At 47.7% G+C, this 24876-nt stretch overlaps 1 protein-coding gene across 1 annotated transcript in view; it reads left to right on the top strand.

The window, feature by feature from the left end:
- Positions 1-24876, top strand: part of NPR2 (natriuretic peptide receptor 2) — a 558288-nt gene that overhangs the window by 202501 nt on the left and 330911 nt on the right. The window contains exon 2 of the mRNA XM_069626775.1: positions 5852-6054. Coding sequence (XP_069482876.1) covers positions 5852-6054 — 203 coding nt within the window. The remainder of the gene's footprint in view (positions 1-5851; positions 6055-24876) is intronic.

The following is a 24876-nucleotide window of genomic DNA, read 5'->3' as shown; positions in this document are numbered from 1 at the left end:
GAGGACCCAGGAGGTTTGAAACGATTGTAATTGATTATGTGCAAATCCGCCAGGAGGAATATTCTTGCATGGGCATTGTGCTGCCAATCTAGACATATTTTCTTAGACTGGCATGGCATTTTTACTGGCATTATTGGCAAAGCCAACATGATGAGTGTTCTTACATGGTCATACTGATCTACATTAGTGCGGCCAGCATAGACATGTTTTCTAACAGCAACATTTCATTTTTACTGGAATTATGGTCAAAGTAAACATGATGCGTGGTCTTAAGTGAGGACACTGGATTACATTGTTGCAGCCAGTATGTACATGTTTATAAACAATGGAATATAATTTCTTATTGGCATTATGGGCAAAGCTAACATGATGACTGTTCTGACATGGAGATAATGGTCAACATTGGTGCAGCTATTATGGACTATTTTCTTACAATGGCATATCACTTCCTACTGGCATTGCGGGCAAGACTAACACGATGAGTGTTCTTACATGGACAAAATTGCCTGCGCTGGTGCATTCAGTATGGTCATGTTTTCTTACAGTAGCAGGGCATTTTATACTGGCCTTGTGGGTAAAGTTAGCATGATGAGTATTCTTATTTGGCCATAGTGGCATACATTGGTGGGACAGTGTGGGCATGTTTTCTTACATGTGGTATAATATTATTACTGGCATTTTGAGCAAAGCAAATATGATCAGTATTCCTATGTAGGGATGCAAGATTACATGGCGTGACATTTATTACTGGGATTATAGGAAATACCAACATGATGAGTGATTTTACATGGGCATACTGGCCTACATTGATGTATCCAGTATTGACATGTTTTCCTACATGGCATGGCAATTGTTACAGGTATTATGGGCAAAACTAACATGATGAGTGTTCTTGTGTGGGTACACTGGCCTTTATTGGTATAGACATGTTTTTTTAAGGCGGCATGGAAGTTTTTACTAGTATTTTGTGCTAAACCACTATGATGAGTGTTCTTACGTGTGCATACTGTCTACATTGGTGCAGTCATCATATATATGTTTTTATACAATGGCATTGCTTTTTACTGGCATTATGTGCACAGCCAACAGAAGTATGTTCGTAACTGGGGATACTGGCATATTAGCAAAGCTAGCATAGATATGTTTTTTTCAACGTATCATAACTGGCATTAGGGGCATGAGAAACACTTCCACATATTGGTGCTGGCAGCACATACATATTTGATAACAGCCATCGTGAAAATGTTGTTTTACATTGGTAGTTTAGTGTAATGTGTTGTGGGCAAAGACATCATGAAAATGCATTGGAAAGTTCTCCTGTATGTTGGTGACTTGGCATCTATTGGAGTTTTTGGATGTGTTACCGTACAAAACTGAGTGAAAACTGTGTGGCTTTTTAGCCAATTGTTTACAGAATGTGTGCTGGAAAATGCTTCATTTTTATCCATTATTATAAAAATATTCTGAGGTGGAAGAGCCCATCAGAATCCCCCTTGGTGGGTTGGTTCTGCCTTACTGCACATGGTCGCTCCTGCACATTCATAGGAAATGCTTACGCCGCCTCCAATTAATCAATTCACCAGCTGCCACTAGGGCCAACCCCATTGTTTCCTATGGGAGAATGTTTGAAAATTTTAAAACTATACCCATTAAAAGTGAGTTTTATTTACCTTTAACGGTTGGGTGGCACTTTCCATGCCCATCTTCCCCCATGGGCCCTAGTGTTTTCAGAATAATCTTTGTATTTTTAGAAGGTACTTGTGATTTTTTAAATTGATTTTAGAGTCTTAAGCCACTGCAGGCCACTCACACTCACAGCTACTGATGTAACTAAATTGTGTACAGCTGCTCTAACTAACCTATAGAGCCAGAATGACATTTAAAACCCGCTGCATTGTCCACAAGGATTTCTGGGGTCTTGGTCCAAAGTACTTTCAACTATTCCTCCGTAAATACCTCCCCTCTCGAGCCCTTCACTCCTCTACTTCTAACTCCCTCAGGGTTAGTTGTTTTGCAGAGACACGAGCTGGGGGTAGATCTCTGTTTTCGGCCGGGGTCTCCCTTCGCAATAGCCTCCCGGCCACCTTAAAACTTGAGGAAAACCATCACTGGTTCCGGAAGCACCTCAAGACCTTCCCCTCTGCCTTTGCCCCCTTCCCCCCTGTTGATCTGTTTCTTCTCTTGGCATCGTGCACCTGGCCACCCTCTGTCATTCGGGCCCAGGTACCTGCCCACCCTGCCACCCTCCTGCACTGCCTCCAGGCCACCATCTGAACTAGGGTTCTGTATATGTACCCCTACAGCCCCCCTCCCACGTTTCTTCTGCACTTATCAGATATATCTTTCTGACTAACTTTCACCTGCCACTTGCTGGCTGCACTACCATGGTGGAAAGCCCTTATTTATTATTTATTTTAGTTAGTATTTATTCTGTTCTCTCCTCTATTCCATGCACTTTCCACTCCCCCCCTTTCCATGCACTTCACCCCTTCTTCCTTTTCCATGCACTTGCGCTTTCTTAATGTCACTGGGCCTAGTAAGATCATTGTTGTGTTCTCCCCTGCTCCCCTCCCTTTTGCCTTGTTGCGCTCTGAAACACTTGTGTACGAGCGCAATATAAATAAAATATCATTTCATTTACATCTCTATATTTTACTTATATGATTGTTGCCCAGTTGGACTTTCCTAATTGTTCGAATCCCTGTTCTCCCTGCTGTAATAAACTATAGAGCTTGTAGAAGTTCCACCTTACTGTTTTTAAAAAAAATGTAAATATTGTTACTTGTAGAGAGCTCATGAGGTCACAACTCATCACCTGTAGAGAACCAGTGATGTTAGGGCATGGCACTTGGCAGAAGCCAATGCAGTAATGACCCATCAGTTGCCAAAAGTGGGTGATGCTTTGACTTGCTACTATTTTAGAAGCTGTGATGTCATAAGTCATCACTTTTGGAGATTCTGTTATGTCACAATGTGTTGCTTGTAGAGAGTGCGTAGCGTCAAACGAATAGCTTGGAAACTCAAAGTAGTGGATACATTACACAAATCAGAAAAAATAATTTGTCATATAAAAACACAACAATATGGGCCTGAGGTTCATGTTCAAGCTGACCCCTCAATAGTGCAGATCCTATAATATCGCAGACTGCCACCTATATGGTCATCTAGCCAGCCTACTGTACAGAATCCAGGAATACCTGTCCCACCACCTGAAAACCATGCTCTACAGGAGCACACGTGACCTTGTGACATAGGCATCTTGCGCTGATTGTATCACGCGTGGGGTTAAGCACTCAGCTAAGACTTGAAGTTCAATTCCTGGCATCGCCGAATCAGCTCTTCGCCCCTCCGATTTGATACATTGAGTATCACTTTATTGGGTGATAATTGCAGCAAACATTGCACTGTGATACAGCATTATGCACTATCTATAAGGCTATTGTTATTATCCAAAGCTCCATGATCTGATACTGAAGCTTAAAATGACACAGCAATGCCCTTTTCGACTCGTTAATCTATGGAAATTGAGTAGATAGGTACAGGGATATTTGGCATCTTGGAAGGGTCTATGATATAGATATTCTGAGCCTCAGCGTAATCATTCGTAGCATGGACTAGGCTATGAAAAGGATGCTCTGCCGATCTTCATTAACGAAGCCAATAATTGAACTCTGCAATGTCCACTGTGTCTCCTCGACTACCTTTGTGGTTCCTCGCCCTCCCTGGGCTTCCTCTCGCTTCCTCTCTTTCTCTCTTCTTGCTTCGCTAGCATGGAATTCTCTTCCCCGGACATCAGAGAAACAGTCCACATGGATTTGTTCAAAGCCAAATTGAAAGCCTACCTCCAGACCTCTGAGTTACCCTCTTAACCTACCTCTCATCTGCCAGCTAGCTAACATTTTCCCTCACCACTAATCTGCCTCTGTTCCTCACTTTCTCTGCCTCCACTCTAGCACGTCATCCAGCTGGCCGTACTGCCTACAATGTCCCTCAAACTCACCCCATTTTAAGTAGCTCACCACTTCCTGTCAAATCTTATCTCTTATCGAGATTGTATGCTATTTTGTAATCAAAAGAGACTTGGTCCTCCATGTATATATAAATAAATAAATAAATAAATAAATAAACACATTTTAAAAAATAGTGCCCTTCTGCCATTTTGGTGGCCTTGCTGTACGTGGTTCTGCAAGAAAAGTTAAGGGGATGGCATAGAGGGGCAGACACGTGCGAAACTTGAGATGTTGATTAGTGAGCCCAGAAGACCTGAGTTCTGGGTGCTTGCTGGTCTGATTGAAGGTAGTTTGGCAGTCACTATTTGGGGATGTTCTGTGAGACCAGATTAGCTGCTGGCTTGGGCATGGTGTGCGAGAGCTAAGGATGTGAACTTTGGCATGTCTCCATCAATGTTGTCCTTGCGTTGGTAGGCATGAAGTTGCTGTGTGTGAGGTGGTCTGTGGGTGTGTTTTGTGGTAGGAGGTTTAGAGGTGACTTATGCAGTTGGGGACAGGAGCGCGATTGGAATTACGGAGGACTCTTCCTATGGAGGTTACTACAAGACAGAACTGTTAAGAGTTTGTATGCTATCATTATTATTATCAGGGTATTTATTGAGCGTGGACCTAGCTTCAGGAAGCAACAGAGCGCTTTACAATCCTAGGGGGAGGAACACAGTGAGGGAATCAGAGAAAAAGCGAGCAGGGAGCTAACAGGGGAGGGTGAGGGTGGTAAATTGGCAGCAACGGTGGGGTGATCCACGAGTGGGCTTCTTTAGTTATGCTGTTCTCCATGGGAAGGGAAGAGTTCTTACCTTGTCTGTGTGTACCGGCTGTGTGCGCAGACTGGGCACAGACCTCCATTTTGGTAAATCAGCTGTTCCATGCTTGCGTTTGGCAAGTGTTCCCGTAGAAGATAAGTGACTGAATTGGAAGCTGAGTGTGAGTCGGGAACAGGCGAGGAAGCATAGCCTAGGGGCAAAGCGTTTGTCTGGGAAAGAAGAGAAGCCAGCGCCACACAGGCTCGAATCCTGATCCCGGACTTAGAAACGGCAGCGCAGGTGTTAAGCGTGTTATAAATGATTATATAAATAAAGGGCGCTTGTCTCCTCTGCCTTTTTTAAAAAAAATGATGTTTTAGTTAATTTTCCCGAAGGGAGCCTCTTGCAAGGTTCTTAGAGAAGTGGATTATTTATTAAATTAGCGATGCTTGAATTTTCAAATGCGTTATTTGTAAAAAATAATGTGCACACAAAAAATGAGTTGTTTTTCCTCTGTAAGAAGCATTTCCTCTGACATCCTACGGAAAATTGGTTGCTGGCCCCAGCTACTCATCGATTCACACATGTTCCTAGTGTTGACTTAAAACAGCATTCTTATTAAGCATTGAAAAAGTAATATATACAGCACACACTACATCGGGTTTTTTGTGTGCCAATTGTTCATATTTATTCGATTTGAAAACTTAAGTGGTGCCAATTTATTAAATAAGCCACCTCTGAAATAATTTTGGTCAAATCTCATTTTGATAGAATCACTCTAAATATATTGCTTGGCTCTCCAGATGCTTTGGACTGCAACTACCATCTTCCACAGACTTCATGTTCAATGGTGAGGGATCATGGGAGTGGTAGTTCAAAAGATCGGGCGAGTGCAGACCCTTAGCATAAAGCAACAGGCTGCAGTAATATGGACCCAATTGCCATGATAGGGTATAAGGGCACACTTAGAAGGATATGGCGAGAGGGGCGGGGCCAGCGGGTTTCTTTGTTCCCTTTTGCCCCCACCTGGTAGGCGGTTTGCATAAGTGTCCACTGTCTGTTGACTGAAGCAGGCACTCTCTTCTTCTTCCTCTGCAGTTATTTACATCTGTGGCCCCCTGGACATGCTACACGGGATCATGCTGCAGGCCCACAAGGAGGATCTCACCAACGGCGACTACGTGTTCTTCTACGTTGACGTGTTTGGAGAAAGTCTACGTGCGGACGCTGGCAGGGGTGCCTTGAAGCCCTGGCAGACCAACAAGAGCCAGGATCAGCCATTATTGAAGGAGGCTTTCAAGGTATGCCCATTACTATCTGACTTGGCCATGGGGGGTCGTGTTCACCTCTGAAATCCTGAGTACTAGGGTGTGCCCATTTTAAGTAGGTGATGAGGAGATTCAAAAGGGACTTGGAGTCAGAAATCAAGCCTCATATCAGATTGATTGAATTTGACTATTTATTACAGAGACACCTCATATATTGAAAAAATTAAGTATGAACCCGCGCAGCGCAGACCCTTCAATAAAGCATCAAAACTAACAGAGTCATCATTTTAGACACTGACCTATTAGTTCAGAAGAATCTCCACCTGTGTTGTCAATGACCGGCCTGCAATATCTCCAACCTCTTACGTATCAAGATAGCGCCTGAGTCACCAGTGACAATGCGGAGCAGACACCTCCCTACCGTACACACACACCATTCCATTCCTGGAAAACCTGGCCAAAGGGAGAGAAGGATTATCTAACACAGAACCTCTGATGGACTCTGAAACTTAACAAACACCGTCAATACAGGAAGGTACCCTGGTCTTGGGAGGAAAGCTCAGGGGCAAGGCGCTTGCCTTGGAAGCAAGAAGACGCAAAGCAACACAGGTTCGATCCCCGAGTCTGTGCTTAGAAACCTCTGGGTATTAAGCGTGTTATAAATAACCAATTACAATTTACATTTGCAATTGCCCAGCAACCCAAAAACAACACCAGCAACTTCCTTCCCATCCTGCCTTGAAACACCACAGGTTGCACCATTTATCATAAAAGGCCTCCCTAATACCAATTTACACAGGAGCAAAGAAGCCAATCTCACCCCTAAAAGAACCACCAACCCAACACAAACGTGTAACCAAAATCCATGGCCCCAGCCAACAAATCACCCGAAAGACACAACAGAACCATATGAGAAAACCAAGAACAACCACAGCACCAGATGCCTTTCCCATCAATGCCATGCAATATCAAAGCACAGTACCAACATCGACAACGTGCACATTGATGACCACTCAGCAGTTATACAACGGGTCATCCCCTCAGATTATAAAATCAAATTCACCAACTGCGGCACCAAGCGAGGATGTGGAATCGCACAGAAATCCCTTCCATGCAAGAGATTCACACTCTGACACCATCTTAGGCTGCAATTCGCTCCTGCAACTCTGCACAACCTCGCACACGCACTGCTTCCTCTGAGTCCACATATCCCTTTCATCCAATTCCTCGTTTCCAGGCAACTTTGTGGATGTGAAAGTCAACATCATGATCGGTGGCCAACACCTCAACAAAGAGGGACATTTCAAACTTTGGCTAGAGTAAAAGTATAACACATCCACTAAATCCTCCTCAACAAATCTTGACACCCTTCATTTTAAAGTATTGGTAGCACCCGGAGTGGGGGAAGCAACCAATCAGTTTGCTTGAATCACGGGGTCTATACTATGATCCAAGTCCGCGTTCCAATCAAGCTGACGGCTGCTTCCCCTGCCCCACCATCTTCTCTTCCTTTCCTCTCTGTTTGCTTGTACCACCCATCCCCAGCCCATGTTTCCTTTTTTCTATAGCAGCGGCGGTGCCCCCGCTACTGTGTGTTCCAGCCAGAAATGGAAGAGGGGTTCTGGTTGGCACCCCATATACCTGCTCCGTGGCGGCCATCTTGTGTAAGTATTTTGTATGAATGAATGGGATGCCGCATTCTACTTTGGAGTTTTCTGCAATGAAAATATCACTACCATGGCACTCTCCTTACCTTTCGTTAAGGAGAGTGTCACTACTGAAGGAAACAGGTAAGTGCATTGGGGGTGGGAGGTGACCACCTTGATATTCGAGAAGAGCACCTTGTCAAAACTGGAAACATCCAAACCCCATCGCCCCTGACCGACTCAGCCAGGAACACCGACAACCAATGCCATTGACTTCTTGACCGGATCCCACAATTTCTTGATATACTGGCACCAAAGAAGCCCTTGAAATATTCCCAAAAGAAGCAAGTCACAAGAAGGTTCACCGCCAACCTCTGCCATCTCAAAGAAGAAAACAGTAGACTAGAGAATGTCTAAGGTACAAATGACATACCAAACAAAAAAATGGTATATTCTCGACAGAACTAGATTCGCTGGGAAGAAACGCACAGGCCACAAAAGCACATTATGCACACCACATCGAGTCCGCACAATGCCCAGATGGACATTTTTTTTTTAAAACTTTGGTTTTATTGGCATTTTCTTAATTTTACAAACCGGGCTGAGTAACCCATAAGGCTCACAAAGCGATTGACTGTCCCGTTCAACCCTTAACCCCCCCCTTCCCTCACCCCCCTCCCCAACAATACCCCCCCCCGCAATCCTGATATAACTTCAAACGTGAGAGACAATGAGCGGCCTTGTCCTCTCCTGTACTCAGGAGACGATGTGGTAGGTGACCATTTTTGCCGGCTGAGGTCGACGTTGCTGTTCCCCCGGTCGTGGGCATTCAAAGCGAACCCAGCTGGACTCCGGGCCCTCCTCCCCCCCTCGGTGCGGGCCAGTGTCTCGAGTCAGTGGACGTCCCATCCCCAAGATTGTTGCACCCCATACCAATTAGCCATGAAAGGCCCTGGGTCATTGTTCACCATAGCTGTGAGTTTGTCCATCAAGAACATATTCCTTACTTTCTTCAGCCATTCCTCCTTGGAGGGGGGTTCCGGGCTCTTCCTCTTCTGTGCCAGGGCCACCCTCCCCGCCCGCAGCATTGTTTCCATCATCCTTGGATATCTATATATTTCCATGTTTTCCGGGGGTACGCCCAACAACATCGACAAAGGGTCCTGGGGGAGAGGCTCATCCGACACCTCCGCAATCCAGGCCCGTACTCTTCCCCAGAAGACCTGAACTTTCGGACAAAGCCACCACATGTGGTTCCTGGATCCCCTCTGGCCACATCCCCTCGGGCACATCGGAGTAACACCTGGGAACATTTTAGACAGTTTCACTGGGTGCCTATGCCACCCCTGCAATATCTTGAAGTTATGCTCCATATCTGCGGTGAACAAGTTCCCATGGAAAGCGGTTTTGAAAATTATTGACCAGGTGTCTTCTGAAATGACCTCCCCCACCAAATCGTCCCAGAATGAGCGGAAGCCCCTTTCTCCCGGTGAGGTTGAAAGTGTTCAAGATTTTATACATGTTCGACACCGCGCCCTTTCTCGAGGTCGCTGTATCTAAGAACTTTTCAAAGGGAGTCAGCTGCCTCCTCAAATTTTGGCCCCTTGTTTGGTCACACAGTATGCCCTTGAGGCGGAGGTATTCAAAAATAGTTAGGGACCCATGGCCGAGTGCCTCCCTCAGGTACTCGTATGAGAGGAGCTCTCCCTCCATGAACATCTGCCCAGCCCATTCCATCCCCAAGTCAGACCAGATCTGGGAATTTCGAAACCCCCTCCTGCCCTGGTCAAGGGGGAGTCACCAAAGGGAGGACATCCAGGACGGCCATGAAGTAAGGTAGGCTGTCTGTGGATCCTCCTTCCAAATTTCCCAAAGAACTCCCAGGGTCGGGTGACCTCTTAACTTCCCTGGGATAGATTTGCGTGGGGCCCACAGGAGGTCCCTGACCTTCAGGGGGTGGGCGTCCATGTCCTCTAAGTAAGCCCAATATGTCCCCATCCCTTCTTTCATGTGTTCCAAGAGTACCCTAAACTGTGCAGCCCAAAAGTACAGGCGGAAATCAGGTAGCCCAAACCCCCCCTCCTCCCTCGGCAATGTCAGGGTCGCTCTCCCGGTCCTCAGGGTTTTCCCCTGCTATATGAATTCTTGGACTGCGTTTTGTAGGACCCTGAAGGTCTGCTCTGGGATGATGGTGGGGAGCGCAGTGAACAGGTACAGAAGCATCAGTAAGACATTAATCTTGACCGCTGTCATCCGGCCGTACCAGGACAGGATCATCTTGTCCCATCTCCTCAAATCTGACCTGATCCCTGCAATTATAGGGTCATAGTTGGTGGAGGCTAGTTTAGATAGATCCCTAGTTAGCAGGACTCCCAGGTATCGGATGAAGGTCTTTCCCACCGCAATTCCCTCGAACCTGTGCAGAGGGTCCAGCTCGGGGTCTCGTACTTTCATTGGGAGCAGGACTGATTTGGTTGTGTTGATTCTCAGTCCGGAGAAGCGGCCAAATGTGGACACCAGGGACAAAAAGGGGGAGCGAGGCGGCCGGGTCCACCACATAGGCAAGGATGTCGTCCGCAAACAGGGATAGCTTAAGTTCCACATTGCCTCTGCTAATCCCCCTGATGCCCGCATGCGCTCTGATCGCTATAGCTAACGGTTCTATCGTGAGGATGTATATCAAAGGGGAGAGGGGACAACCCTGCCTGGTCCCTCGTGAAAGTGCAAAGGACTCGGACAACCTCCCGTTCACCTGGACCCTCGCTGTGGGGGCTCTATAGAGTGCCGATACCCAGCTCCTAATGTGCGACCCGAAGCCCATTTTCTGGAGAAGGAGTTCCATGTATCTCCACTCCACCCTGTCGAAAGCTTTTTCGGAATCTAGGGAGAGGACATATGCGTCCAGGTCAGATTCCTGCGCGAAGTGGAACAGATCTATTGTTTTACAGATGTTGTCCGACCCCTGTCTCCCTCTTATGAAGCCCACCTGATCCCCATGAACCAACCTTGGCATTATCCCCTCCATCCGCCTCCCCACCACCTTGGCCAAGATCTTGACATCCGTGTTCAATAATGATATTGGGCGGTATGAGGAGCACTCTGCGGGATCTTTACTCTCCTTGGGCAGTACTGCTATAATGGCTCCCATCATGGAGTCGGGGAGAATACCTCCTTAGAGGACAGAATTGAAGAGCTTCGCCAGATGCGGGGCCAAGCTGGAGCGGAACCTCTTGTAAAAGTACACTGTAAAACCATCCTCCCCCGGGGAGGTTTCCACCTTCATCCCGCTAATCACTTTGTCTATCTTCTCCTCGGTGACCTGCCACTCTTGCCCCTCCGACATCTCTTTTGTTAAGGCCGGGACTTGAATAGATTCCAGGAAGCTCCCTATCTGGGCATCGCCCTCGTCATATTCTGAGGTGTATAGTTTCTCATAGTAGTGGCGGAAAGCCTCCCCTATGTGGGGAGAATCATAGCCTATCGTCCCATGGGCGTCCTCCACCGCCTTGACCATTCTGCTTCGTTGGACTTCCCTCAGTTTCCAGGCTAGGATACTATCTGCCTTATCCCCTTTGTCGTAATATTTTTGTTTCACCATCTGGAGGCTCCTCTCTGTTTTGTGCAGGAGGAGGTCTTTTAGTTGGAGTCTATAGTCCTCCAGGGCAGTGACCTGGTCGCGCTCGAGCAGCCGGTCCAGAGGGCCACCAGGCTGGAGCTGGGCTATCTTATCCCTTAGGGTCTTTTCCTGGGCCTCCCTTTCCCTTTTCTTCTGGGCTCCTATTTTGATTAGCACGCCTCATAGGGTCGCCTTAAAGGCGTCCCGCAGTGTGTGTATGCCGACTTCCCCATTATCATTCAAATCAAAGAACTTCGTTATGGCATCTAGCACTTCCTGTGCAATGACCTTGTCTTTGAGAAGGGAGTCATTGCATTTCCAGCGGCCTCTGCGTTCCGCGTGCCAGCCCTCAGCTATAGTGATGCGGGCCATGTCATGGTCCGTCCAAGGGATCGAGTCAACACTGTAGCCCGAGACGTGTGGGCGAAGCGTCTCGTCCACCAGAATATAATCGATTCTGGAGAATGAGGTGTGAATGGCCGAGTAGTACGTGAACGAGGGGACGTCAGACCTGGGGGACGGAATCGTGTCGACCAGGCCCAGCTCGGTGTTGACCCTCAGGAAGCTGCGTGCCGTGGCCTCGTCTGCAGGTATAACGTTTGGAGGGCCAAGTCGCTTCCTATCTAAGGCCGGATCTAGGACCATGTTAAAATCTCCCCCTACCACTATTTTACCATGAACAAAGAGTTTTAGCCTGTCCCTTACTTCCTCCCAGAACTGGGCTTGGCCTTCATTTGGACCATATACAACTGCGAGGGTTAAGGGGGTCCCCTGTAGTGAGCCCCTTACCATTAGGTAGCGGCCCTCGGGGTCCTTCAGGGTCGCTTCCTGCTCAAAGCCTATGCTCCTTGCTAGCAAAATAGCCACTCCCCTATTCTTAGACCTGTGTGATGTGCAAAAAATCTCGCCGATTCCTCCTCCCCTCATCTTGAGTTCCTTCCCCCGGGCCCAATGAGTCTCCTGCAAGAAAAGCAGGTCTAGCTTAGCTCTTCTAAACTCCCTGCAAACCAGGGATCTCTTTGTGGGGGTATTCAGACCTCGCACATTCAAGGTGCCCACCTCCAGGGCCGGCAAGCCATCAGCCATTATCTATGCAACTCTCCCGGCTGGCCACCCACATTATGTCAAAAAACCTGTCTCGCTTCATTTGTCTCGCTTCTAGATTGCTTGGATTCTCCCATCCTCCCTCCCCAGGGGCCCTAAAACTGACCCCAAACATCCCCTCCTCCCCTCTCCCTGAAAGAACTACCCCTGCCAACTTGAAAGAACACCCCACCCCCCTACCCGACGTCCAGCAAGTAAGTTCCGCCATCGCTGACATGTGGCCAGACCACCAGCCTGACCTCTCCTGGCCAGGCCCACAGTACAATGCTCATCTCCTTGAGTCCCCCTTTCCCCCCCCGGCCTCTTCCCGTCAGTTGCCCACTGTATACTTGCTGTTCCAGGGGACAGAGTCATCACTAGGACCTCACGAACTTCCATACCTGTCCCGCAACTTGTCGGGGCTCTCCCGCCGTCAGCCCTCCGAGTCCATTTGCTCTCCTTCCTGGGCGGGAGGCGGAGTGTTCAATTGTTTGTATTTTCGTGAGGCTGTCTTCCTTCTCCTAGGTCCCGACTGACCTGGACCACCCCTGGCCAGTGCCTCCGGGCCGATCGGGCTTCTTCGGGGGGTTGGGTCCACCACGTAGTCACGTATGGCTCCTCTAATATCCTCTTCTGTGACCAACGTAGTGCGTTGGCCCATGTATTCGAAGGACAGGGAGAAAGGATACCCGCACCTGTAGCGCACCCCCTTCTCCTTGAGTAGCTGCGTCAGGGGACGGCACATTCTGCGCTTCGCCAAGGTGTAGGCGGAGAGGTCCTGAAAAATAGTGATCTGGGCATTGTTGTAAGTGATCACCCCTGCCTTCCTCGCTTCTTCCAAAACCTTGGTCTTTTCCGTATAGTAGTGGAATCGGGTTAGGACAGATCGGGGGTTCCCCGCCCTGCCCCCTGCTCTGTGCACCCTGTCGAACGTGGGTTCCATGGTCATCTCCTCCGCGAAAAGAAGGGTAATAATGTCTTTCACAACTCGAGTTAGGTCTCTCTCTGTCTCCCCCTCCGTTTCCGGAATCCCAAAAAATCTTAAGTTATTCCTCCTTTCCCTGTTTTCAAAGTCGTCGAACTGTCTGGCCTTCTCCTCATCCCTTTTCTCCAAGGCCGAGAGCCTCATGTCAAATTGGACTTCCTGTGCCGTTGACGAGGACTGGTTGGTTTCTACCCGTAGGAGCCTCTCCTCCACTTTGTCCACCCTCTGGTCCATTTTTTCAAACTTCTGGGCGATGTCTGATCGCATTTCCCTAATTTCCTGAAGGATGGAGGCAAAGCCCCTCTCCATCGCCGTCGAGGATTCCGTCATGTTTCCGGGGTGGGTCGGGTCACTGAAGCCTGTGTAGCTGTTGTTGCGATCCCCCGTCTCCCTGTACCTAAACGCTTGTAGAGACTCTAGTCAGTTCATGCGATCCCCCTCTGTGCCCCCCTCGGGGTCCGCCGCAGGCCAAGAGCTTCCTCGTCTTGGTGCGGTCCCGTGGGTGGGGGGGGCTGCCGACGTCGTGTTCCAACCTCTGTTTGCTGTCAGAGTACTCCACCCGGGGGGGAGTCAGGCGGACACACGCCCCGAGGATGTTACCGGGGGCCACCACCTGATTAAGCAGGAGCGGGCTAAAGCTGGCTTGTTATCTGTGCCTCCGGGCTCAATGGGTTCCTCGTTGGGTGGGTGGGTGCACTCCCTTCTCCCCAGTGTGTTCGCGCTGGGCTCGGCGGCAAGGCCGGGGCCCTAGTGGGCCTGTGTTGCTGGGGGTGGGGTGTGCCGCGACTGCGCCCGGGCAGCGCGTGCTGGGGGGTGGCCACGGCGGCTGCTGTTCCCAGGTGTGCTCCCCTTTCCTGCGGCTGTTTCCTGGGGGTGTAAGGGAGCGACGTCGCTGTTTCCAGGCCCCGGGTGCTGGGCTCGGGACCGCTGATAAGTTCCTCCCGGCCTGGTGCGGCCGGGGAGAGGGGAGCAAGAGCAAGGGGGCCCGGTTCCCCTCTCGGGGGGTATTGCTCGGGGTGGGCCCGGCTGGGAGAACTTGTGGCGGCGGGAGGGGCTGTTCCCGCCCGTCAGGTGCTTGAACTTTTCGGGCTGCTTCCCTATCGCGGCTGCCGGGATCAGGCAGGGGAGGGCGCTGGCTGCTTCTTTGTGGCGTCCGCCGGGGTCTGTCCGGGGAGGGCCCGATCAGCGAGCCGCCTCACTTCCGCGGCCCCCCCTATCTCCTCCGTCTGGCGTTGGCGGCCGACTCCATTCGCCGGCCCCGTCTGGGTCAGCGGGGCGCTGCAATCCGGCTGACAGCCGGGCTAACCAGCTGGGCTCCACCCGTCCGCAGGCCTCTCCCCGTCCTCGGTCGCTCGGCCGCGGCTCGGATGCGGCCCGAACTCTGGTTCCCGGGGGGTGGCGAGATCCGCTCCTTCGTGCAGGCGTCTCTCGGGGGGTCACCGATCGATGGCCATTCAGCTATTCCGCCTGGGGGGTCCCGGGGGGGCTCAATCCCACTAAAATGCCCAGTCCTGGCGGGAGCTTGGCACTAGGCAGCCATTGCCTCTGCGCCCCCTGGTGGTCTCTCCAGATGGCATTTTAAAGATTGTCAAAGAATTAAAAACATATTCAGCCTGTAAAACCAAACAAACTCCAACCCTATAACTCTGAAACTCAAACTCAGCACATTTCAGTGACTTCATTTTACATGTCCAAGACTACCTAGATAAAAAAGCCCCAAAAACAAGACACAAGCCAGCCATGAAAGTAGCACCAGCAAAATCACTACAATGATCCGGGGAGCCAGCAGGCCCTCTGAATACAAGAAGTAGTGAGGGACGTCAACACTAGCAACCCACCCAGATCGCGTGACGACTTACGCCCCAAAACATCCACAAAGCCATAGGAACAAACTGGGCTATGCGTCCTCTTCCAACGAATCCTCAATTCTCCAACAGAACAAGGTGTCGGCCTGTGAGCCTCCAGAATTGCTTATGTTAAGCCACTGCTACAGAAGACCACATCTAACCTCAATGAAACTGCAAGCTACCGCCCCGTTCCCCGAAACACCAATCCTGGCAGACATCCTCCAACATCACAGAATCACGTAGAAGCCAACAACTTTATACACGTATACACTCTCTGAGTGTGCTCATCTTCCTGTAGGTATGTGATGTGCAAACTAGTCTCAGTAGTAGTGGAGCACAGTACACAGAGGACGCGCTCAGGGGATTACACAGGCTGGCGTGTGCCAGCAAAGGAGCTGCTTAATATTACTGTAGTTACGTTGCGACCAATGAAAGGCAATCCATTTGATAGACCATCAAAGTTTTATGATATGATAGGTTATTTATAATGCGCTTAATACTCATAGGTTACTAAGCGCAGTCCCGGGGATCGAACCTGTGTTGCTTTGTGGCATCTTGCTTCCAAGCGGAGCACGTTGCCCCTCAGCTATCCTTCCGGGACATGTAATGTCAGCCTCATTATTTTACTCCTTAAATAGACTAATAAAGCACACAAGGGGAATCAAACATCAGCATAGAAATAAAAAGCTATTAAACCGAATATTCTATAACTCTCACCCCAACTTAAACAGTTGAACTAGCTTCTACAAAATGGCCGACACTTTAACAACCTTCAGAATCATGCACCCTTCCTGCGCCACAGAGAAGCTGATTGGCACCAGGGCCCCTCTTCAAACTGCTGCAAGAGTTCTGGCAGAGAGCTGAAGGTCTCTGGCCAGACTTAAAAACCCTCAAAACGCGACACCCCGAAAGAAAGATGAAAAAGCGTGATCCCTCAAATCCAACAGATGGTGCTCACATTTCGTATTCAGTCCCCAAAAATATTATAGGCTGTCCAACTTGATTGTGAACTACTCTGTCTTGCAATGTGAGAAATGTTTAGTTTTCATAAGTGGGTGATTACCAAAAATAGCAAAGGTTGGTGGGTAGGCCTACAGAAGACCCTCAATAGAAAGCGACACAATAGTCTACCTAATCCTTCCTCCCACACAGCTGTGTAGATATTTAGCAGAGCAGTGCCACAGGGAGATGCCTTGACTATTATTATTGTCTGATCAGAAGAGGAGCTATAAGATACACATTTAGTAGGTGCAAAGAGGTATGGGTAAAAAAAGATCTGTTTGAGTTGCATATTAATACCCACTTAAAACACACTCAATTGGGAATGCATGGGAAACAGCCAGGGACAATCCCTCCATTGACGTCTCCAGTGCTAAGTGTGGTGTTACCCAGGTATTGGCGCTGTCCTTTGCAATCTATACCTACAGCTGCTGCTTCTTCTGTTCTTATGCCCATGACCCGCTGGTGCTTATCCATTGGGATGGTCACCTGGGCATAGTAGCACAGGGCTTCTCAGGGTGTAGGTACAAAGCCTGGAAGTGGAAGGCTCTCAATAGAACACATTCCGTCTATCGAAGACAGAGATCTTTCTATGGAGAAATTATCAGGAACTTTGGGCCAGCTCTCTCATGCCACCTTCATTTCGTGTCTTAATACACAAGGATTTGACTCCATGCCCACAAATAAAGGTAGTGCTCAGCTAATGTTGGCTACTTCTTTGCTTACTTAAAAAGATTCAACCTTAAAAAATAGGTTGGGGTTAAGTGCATAGGCCATAGGGAATCTCCCCTCTCAGCGCTGTCTGCCATTACTCCTCTCCTAGCAGACTATCGTCCCCCTGACTATCCTGTTCTGATATGGATAGTGTGGCTACTAATTGTCTCAAAGCTACCCACGTGTCTACTTCTGCTGCTCCATCCTCCCCCTTCGCTTCTTCCCACACCCTTGTTTCAGCATTCACCCATTTCTTTAAATCTTGCCACCACACCCGTGCTGACGGTCTCCTACGCGCATTCCAGCTCAGTGCTATTCTACGTTTTGCCAATATGTATGCCAGATCTCTGAGTTTGCTTACATGTTTTGCTCTAAGCGGCCTCTGGAACCCCCCCAGAAGGCAAGCCCAGAGGGTGCTCACACATAGAACAATCTCCGTTTCTGCCATGATTTGGGCCACCTCCCTCTAAAAACCACCTATTTCTGGGCATGCCCAAAACATATGAACATTTCAATTCACTGTTATTGTCATTCACTGTTTTCTATTAGATAAAATCCCATTGATCCGCTGGCATGACATATTAGGCACGCCGGGGCTCGGCCGGCTATTTCTGAAGAAACAATTGAAGACCCGCTTCATTATTCTGATGGTAACAGAATAGGAGAGTGAGCCCTGGGGTGCAGGCTGCATGACTCTGGAATATGCTCCCAGGAATGCCAGCTGCCCGATTATCTAAGATTCTGAACATTGCTAAAGGTTCCTTTGTTCTCACGGAAATATTGACCTCGCTCTTACTAATTGAAACAGGTTTGTCTATCTCATCATCCGCTCCACAAGAGCTCTGTCAAGCCGTGCCAGCACGCAGGTGCCTATCATTTACTTATTTTACTCCTTAAAGAATAATTTGACCCTTAACTTAAAATAATACGGAGTAAAATGCTTCACATTCAAAATCTTATCTGGGGATCTGGGTAGAGGAGGGTCTACTAGCAGTCCTAAGGCTCCATTTTTAGGCAAACAGCTACAAAGTAAATTCTTGCTTATCGATTCCAAATGCAAAAAAACAAGAGAATCTCATTTTTTACGATCCGGGAGCAACCATTACCTTAAGATGACGTTGAACAGCAGTTAAGTTAACGGTATTCTTATACAGTACCTAAAATCCTGGTAAGCATTTCATCATTTCTTTTAAGATGGAATTTCTGTGACATTGCTGGACATGTCATTGGCTTTCGACTCTGTTAGCTACAAGACACTCTTAAGGAGGTAATTGCCCATTGGGTTTCAGGGGACCGTGCAAGGCTACTCTGGATTCCCTCTTTCCTCTCTGGCAGGACAAAGACTACGCACTGCACTTCCAGGATCCAGCCGTATTTGAATCGCTTTGAATCCCCTGACCTGGGATCCAGCCGTACTTAGCTCGCTTTTAATCCCCTGACCTGGGGAGCACTTCCAGGATCCAGCCGTACCTGGCTCACTTTAAATCACCTGACCTGTGGAGCACGTCCAGGATCCAGCCGCACTTTGCTCACTTTAAATCATCTGACCTGGGAAGCACTTCCAGGATCCAGCCGTACCTGGCTCGCTTTTAATCCCCTGACCTGGGGAGCACTTCCAGGATCCAGCCATACTTGGCTCACTTTAAATCCCCTGACCTGGGGAGTACTTCCAGGATCCAGCCGTACCTGGCTCACTTTAAATCACCTGACCTGGGGAGCACTTCCAGGATCCAGCCGTACCTGGCTCACTTTAAATCACCTGACCTGGGGAGCACTTCCAGGATCCAGCCGCACTTGGCTCACTTTTAATCATCTGACCTGGGAAGCACTTCCAGGATCCATTTTAGGAACACCACTTTTCAACAGCTCCATGGACTGGCTCTGTTAAATCATCACCAACTCAGGCCTCAGATTTTACAACTAGGCCGATGCCACTCAAATCACATCAAAGGGACAAAACCGCAACCATCATCGTTTGGACCTTGGGTCCTGGCTCGCATATATAAAGTCATGGATGATGACAAAAGGACTAAAGCGAAACCCGGCTGAAGTGAAAGTAATGGTATGTGGCCACAAACCTATCGGCAAGGAAATAAGGATATGAGTGGACGCTGCGTAAAGAATAACATAGATGACATCAGTTACAAAGAAATTCTGCGGTCCTGTTGCCAACGGTGGCCTCTTTGCACTCAGGGCCAATAAATGATAAGCTGGGCCCGGGCAGCGGTGTCAAGAATTGAAGGTCCTCCCATGTAGGTACATGAATAATTCTGAAATGTCCAGTGATCAGATTTTCATCAATAAACAATGCCTTGCCAAATGCTTTAGAGGAAGTTCAAAGTTCAAAGATAACTACAATGAATTGCATCACAGGCACACAACAATTGAAAATGTCCAATGCATTTCGGACACAGAGTCCATCCTCAGTGACCACGTGCGGCCTGACTGTTTATTAAAACCATATTCCTTCAATACCGGATGTTCGTTGATTCTGGACTTCACAGCTGTGACACTCAAGTGGCACACTTTGCAAGGAAGTTGCGTGCTCCAGTGCGACAGGGGTGACGTAAACAGGTGGCTCGGCAGGAACCTTCTCCATGTATTCCAAAAGGATTGGGCCCCAGAATCATTGCATTGTCTGAAGGTTTGGGACCCTGCCCCCAACCAACAGCAAAAGTACAAATATGTTGATTCAGCTTGGACAGCTCTCACTCACTCACTCACTCACTCACTCACTCACTCACTCACTCACTCACTCACTCACTTACTCACTCACTCACTCACTCAGTGAAAGCCAGATTGAGAAGCAGCTTCCTGTTCATCAGGCCATGGATGACCATCCATCACTGAACTGTGGTTGCGGCAATAGCCTCCTCAAGGCCATTACATCTATTAAACTTCGGGCACTGTAGTCAAACGCCTGCTCAGAATGGAAAGATGGGAACACATCGCCCCCAAATGCCGAATGCATATCAAAACCCTTTATACTGCCCACCACGCCTCCCAAGGTAGGGGCAATGAACCCACTAACACAAATTCATCCTCTACACGCCTACAAGCATGCCTTGCGCTAGACATGTGCCCTGTGCTTCGTCCAGAAAGGTCAAAGATCCTTGTACTCAGCCCTGCCAACCAGTCTATGGATCCCCACGCCCAGGTGGCTCCCACAGAGGAAGATCACCCGCCCTTCAGAAGATCTCCGAAAACCTGGCTGTTCACGAGACCACCATAGACAAATTCCAAAAACCGGAAAAATCACATCCTTGAATGCACCTGCCATATCTAACCGGCACCCAAAGGCCACCGCCTGAAACAAATTAGCTCAGAGATACAACTTCCAGCGAATAGACCAAGTGGATCCTCAAAAGTATTAGCCATCTCCATCTATGACCGAAAGACTCACTAAAGCACTAATCTCACAAACAATAGTGCGCTTGAGACCAGACTCATTAGGCTCAGCCTCAACCATGGGTGAAAGTACAGCAGCTTACAACCCTTAAAGAAACAACACCATTGAGAATGAATCACAATTCGGGGACGCCTGGCTCTCTCCCTGTTCCTCCCAGGTACCAATAGATATACAATAGCAAGTTCATAAGGGCAATTTTGGAAAGACCTAGGACCACTATACGTGTCTCATTGCAAAATACTTATTTTATTTCATACAATTCATGTTTCAAAAAACCTTTAAAACATTACATTGGACAATATACAATACAAATGTTCAACATTGACATAGACACAGGACTATGATGATGATAAGACTGATTTACTACAAGTCGGCTCACCTAACAACCTGCTTAAACTGAGCCCTAACTACACAAGTATCCTCATTGATGGGAACAATATACCCATAGCCAAAAAGGTAAAAACCCTAGGTTTTTACCTTGATGCCCACTCTAATCTAACCAAACAGGTAAACTTGACCTCCTCTGCCACTGCCTACACTGGCAAGCTGGTCAGGGCCTGTAGACCCTACTGTCACCCACCAGCTGCCTCACACTGGCTAGAGCTCTCATACAATCCAAACTGGACTATTGCAACAGCCTTTACCTAGGTGACAATAAATCCATTACAAACAAATTGCAGATTCTGCAAAATAATGCACTCAGAGCGGCATTAAACATCCCCAGACGAGAGCACATCTCAGCAACCAGAAAGCAACACAAATGGCTCTCCATACAAGAAAGAAATGGACCTAAAAACAATCTGCCTTATCCATAAGGTGCTCAACCACCAAGCCCCTCCTTATCTTACCGACAAATTCACATGGAAACTGCCCAATAGAATCACTAGATATTCCAACACACCTTGCCTGGTGGTGCGTAGATACAACCTAAAAAGAGCTGGCGGTGCCAGTTTCCCGGTTCCAGCCGCACAGTTACGGAACACTCTCCCGCGGGACATTAAAACCATTCAAGCATTTGGCAAATTCCGAAGCCACGTTATCACGTGGATACTCAACAAAACCTAAACGTTACATTCAACTTCTCCCACCGTTATGACCTACCTATCATCCCTGTATATTGACTATTCTAAAAATCTGTGTATGTAATTATATCCTGACTGTATAAATTGAATTTCTCCTGTATAAAATGTAAATACTGTACCATGTAACCATTACCTCATACAAGCGCCCAGATACCTTTGGGTCAGGTGCGCTTTATAAATAAAATAAACAAACAAACAAACTAAAGTGCTTCACCTTATGCATATCTCTTATTTAACATTTTTCACGGCTACTCATGCATTACTGTAACCCATCCTCCCAGACAAAGGATTGGCTTGATTTTTTACGCCTTATCACTTGGCTCATTGTGCAATGTATACATATTGACACTGTTATTATCAAAATATGTCGACACTGATGTGTGTCGGCCTCATGAGCAAGCAGAGTGCTCTCACTCCCACAGCCTTCATCAGGACAAAGGTCACTACTTAGGTCTGCCACAAGTGCCTTCCTGTGTTTCAAAGATCTACAACATACACAAGACAGAAATTAAGGATTCATGCTATGTCTCTCCAAATTAGTTTGAATCATGTTTAATATGTTGAGCATTTATTTGTGTGACATCAATGGGCAAAATAGAATGTGCTTTCTCACCTGGTGTCTTGCATGGCTGAATATAATTTCCATTCGATTTTTCTCCCCGCACAGCTTGGTTCGTCACAGCAGCGCAATACAAATAACTCAATCAATCACAGCTGTATATCATGTACCCAAATGACAGCGCACAGACCCAATATGTCTGCCTAATGGAGTATACATCTTTTTGAATCACATCTAAATAAATGTATTGAGAGAGGTAACTCTTATCAAATTTCTGCAGGATCACTTCACTATATCGTTCCCCGAGTGGTCTTCTGTCTGTAATGTCATTTCAAGCAAACATCTTGTCACTCTCATCGCCTACACATATTCATTTGGCAGTGTTATATTTGCTAGACCGCTAATATGACTTGCGAAAAAAAAATTCAAACATGCAAACATGACTCCTCAAGAACCTCACTGACGACGTCTCCTCCCCCAACTTAACATCTCAACATTCACACTACTATAACCTCTACACCACACAGGCAGGTCCCCACGCACACTACAGTCTTACACCTGCTAGAATACGCAGCCACTTAAACTCCTGCAAAACCACTTAGAGATATCTGCCCCACCCACAATATCGTTAGCCCCATCCCTTGTCCCCCCACGCCCTCGCAGACCAATGGCTCCCCTGTTGCCAAATGCTGGCAGGTAAGGCATCTTACATTCTCACCCCACCTCAACATACAACTAAGTGCCAGTGCCACAAACCAGGAAGAATCAAACTGATGAGCAGCCATCAACACTTCACGTTTCCCACCCGCCTCTCCCTCTAACCTCACTAACACTCCCGGACCACCCCCTTTATTCAAGAGCCATGCACGATGGGATGCACGTGATTATTTTGAATACGATCATTTCAAACACGAAAATCTTGCATTCTAAATGTTCGTATTCAGAATAATCACCCCACTACTAAATGCCCTTTCTACACCCTGCTCCCCCCACCCCTTACTTACCTTTTGGTGGCACACTTCGCTGTGTGCTGCTGAGTCCCTGCAGTGCCAGTTCCCTTCACTTCCGGGGATGGGAACCGGCGCTGCAGGGTCCTTTTTTTTCTTCAAAACTTTGTTTTGGATGGGGGGAGACCCCTGCCATCCCTAATTCCATTACAGTGAACTATGGTGCGTTGGACACCCCGCAACCCCTGTTTCTCTTGTTCGCTATAATGAAAACCGAACGGTTAAAATGTTCGGCATTTTGCGCTGTACATAATTTTGGTACAGCCAAAATCCAAACATTTCAACCATTCGGTTTTTAATTTACGATATTTTCGGACGTTACTGCACCATGAGGCTGTAATTTATATACGCTCACACTACAATAAATCAGACCTCAGCAGATTTAAATTGCGTTCGATTGAATGCCTGTTCATCTTCCAAATGTATCTATTTCATTGGCTGTTCACACGCCAGGCACTTTCTTTTCTTTTTGGCAATGTTTTGAGTAAACAGTACAGGAACAGTAAGGGCACATCCAATCGTTAACCTGCCTGCAAGGGAATGTAGTTTACTATGAGTATTTAAGTTAACATTATTTATCTAGCATAGAATTTTACCATAAGTCGATCAATGACCGTAATCGTAATGACTCGTCTAGCCTCTCGTAATGCTCTTCAAATGACTCGTCTAGCCTCTCGTAATGTGCTGTCACAATGACTCGTCTAGCCTATGACTCGTCTAGCCTCTTGTAATGCGCTGTCACACATAGTAATGTAGTAACGACTCGTCTAGCCGATGACTCGTCTAGGCTCTTGTAATGCTCTGTCATGCATAATAATGACTCATCTAGCCTCTTGTAATGGGCTAAGTCACGCATAGTAATCACACGTCTTGCCTATACCTTGTCTAGCCTCTCGAAATGCTCTGTCACGCATAGTAATAACTCGTCTAGCCTCTCGTAATGTGCTGCCATGCATAGTAATGACTCACCTAGCCTATGACTCGTCTAACCCCTCGTAATGCTCTGTCATGCATAGTAATGACTCATCTAGCCTCTTGTAATGGGCTGTCACGCATAGTAATGACTCGTCTAGCCTATAGCTTCTCTAGCCTCTCGTAATGCTCTGTCACGCATAGTAATGACTCATCTAGCCTCTTGTAATGGGCTGTCACGCATAGTAATGACTCGTCTAGCCTATAGCTTGTCTAGCCTCTCGTAATGCTCTGTCACGCATAGTAATGACTCGTCTAGCCTCTCGTAATGCGCTGTCACGCATAGTAATGACTCGTCTAGCCTATGACTCATCTAGCCTCTCGTAATGCTCTGTCACGCATAGTAATGACTCGTCTAGCCTCTTGTAATGCGTTGCCACGCTTAGTAATGACTCGTCTAGCCTATGACTTGTCTAGCCTCTCATAATGCTCTGTCATGCATAGTAATAACTCGTCTAGCCTCTCGTAATGCGCTGTCATGTATACAATTCCAGGAAGTGGATCCATACTCCGTAGAGTCCACCCGATCATTCAGTCTGTAGGCTGCTCTTTGCAATGTTGCTAATTTTGGCATTTCCACATACTAATGGGCAATATGACTACATGGTTGTCTTTCCAATGCCGGGGAGCAACCCTTAACACCACCATGCAGCCCTTTTTAGCCCTTTACAACAGTATAGTGTTTACCAAATACGGTTAGTACCCAAGTTCCTTCAAGAGCATATTCCTATGCCGTGCCCTTGATCAGTTAAAGTCATTTTTGCAGATTCATGTTCTATTGGCATACCCTCCTATAATGCAGTTTAAATATAACCGAGGACAGTCCACCTCCCACTATCATAGCATGTATTGCGGTGACAGGACAGTGATCCAAAGTCATATGTTGAACTGTGGGTAGAGCCAAAAGTTAGGGCACAGTAGAGTCACCCTGCTTCA

The sequence above is a fragment of the Ambystoma mexicanum genome, chromosome 6p (genome assembly GCF_040938575.1).
Source record: "Ambystoma mexicanum isolate Mex_15411 chromosome 6p, UKY_AmexF1_1, whole genome shotgun sequence".
In the NCBI taxonomy this organism is placed as follows: domain Eukaryota; kingdom Metazoa; phylum Chordata; class Amphibia; order Caudata; family Ambystomatidae; genus Ambystoma; species Ambystoma mexicanum.
Note: the sequence above shows the minus strand (reverse complement) of the source record. Positions and strands in the feature narration are given on the sequence as shown.